We start from the raw sequence: 1301 nt of genomic DNA, 5'->3' as shown, positions 1-1301 counted from the left end.
TCGGTGGACACTGGATACTGAGTAACTTTAAGGAGGAGATAGATTTTTAGGTTAAAGGATTATGGGGAGTATACAGGAAAGTTGAGTTGAGGCTGAAATGAGATCAGCCATGATTGTATTAAATAATAGAGCAGGCTCAAAAGGCTGAATTGCCTACTGCTAATCCTAGCACTTATGTTCTTACATGCAAATGTTTACTCATCTCTTTGGGTGATCTCGTGGTTGACTAGTTCATGCAAACTTTGAGTTGGGTTTTAAATTCCAGCTTTCAAATGAGACTTAAAGTGTAAAGATCTGCCAGATGAGTGTATGATACAGAAACCCAACCTTTTACTGGTTTGATGCTGATCACAGAACAAGCAAATAAGACTGAATAACTAGACTAGCACATTGAAGTTTATTTCCTTGCAGGGGTGGACCACAGAAATTGTCGCCTTAACAAAACCGTCAAGGTTAGCTATGTCAGAGTGTAACCCATATGTTATGTACCCACTAACATCTTATTTGCTGGCAGTTATGATTTTCAATATCCAGGACAGAAAGTCTGTACATTTGTATGGTAGATATCTAACTCAAGATCACTCTATAATATATGTCCCAGCTAAGATTGGATGGTTTGTAATGGAGCTGCCCTCATTTTTAGTGCCCGTGATATCACTTTATCAATCAGGCAGCCTGGACAGTATGAGGAGCAAATTCTTATTGTTCATGTTCTGTGGGCACTACTTTCACAGGTAAGTGCAATTTAAAAGAATCTTACTTCTGAAATTCTGTTTGTTTCCTTTGGCAAATATAGTGCAAGTAAGACTGAGCCTGAACATTACTTAGTTTTCTCCTTCTGTGGTGTGCTATTAGCCATCCCTTTGTCTGCCTAACTGTCTTTTTCTCTCTCTGGGCTTCGTCTCCACCTATCTGCTCACTCCCCTCCCTCCACCTCTGTCATCAGCATAAATACCACCTTTTTATAGCTACTATCAGTTCTGAAGAAGGGTCACTGGGCCAAAACATTAATTCTGCTAACAGATCTGCTGGGTTTCTCCAGTAATTTCTGTTTTTGTTTCAGATTTCCAGCATTCACAGTTCTTTGTTTTACCTGTGCAGATTGCTGCTAGGGTATTATGTGCAGTTCTGGAATCCATATTAGAGGAAGATATGGTAGCACTTGAAAAGATGCTGGGAAGATTTATTAGGATTTTGCCTGGGCTGGAGAGTTTCAGTTTTGAAGAGAGGTTGGACAGTCTGGTACAACAAGGTGCAGGGCTGGATGAACACAGCAGGCCAAGCAGCATCATAGGAGCAGA

At 40.5% G+C, this 1301-nt stretch overlaps 1 protein-coding gene across 1 annotated transcript in view; it reads left to right on the top strand.

Annotated features, from left to right (window-relative positions):
• The first annotated feature begins 273 nt into the window (after nt 1-273).
• LOC109939020 (3-oxo-5-alpha-steroid 4-dehydrogenase 2-like) overlaps nt 274-1301 on the top strand; it is a 36675-nt gene continuing 35647 nt past the window's right edge. The window contains exon 1 of the mRNA XM_048601368.1: nt 274-734. Within this exon, the coding sequence (XP_048457325.1) occupies nt 460-734 (275 nt within the window). The 5' untranslated portion in view covers nt 274-459. The remainder of the gene's footprint in view (nt 735-1301) is intronic.

Source organism: Rhincodon typus, chromosome 9 (genome assembly GCF_021869965.1).
Source record: "Rhincodon typus isolate 14 chromosome 9, sRhiTyp1.1, whole genome shotgun sequence".
NCBI classification, from domain to species: Eukaryota; Metazoa; Chordata; class Chondrichthyes; order Orectolobiformes; family Rhincodontidae; genus Rhincodon; species Rhincodon typus.
This window is presented reverse-complemented; position numbering and strand designations above follow the sequence as displayed.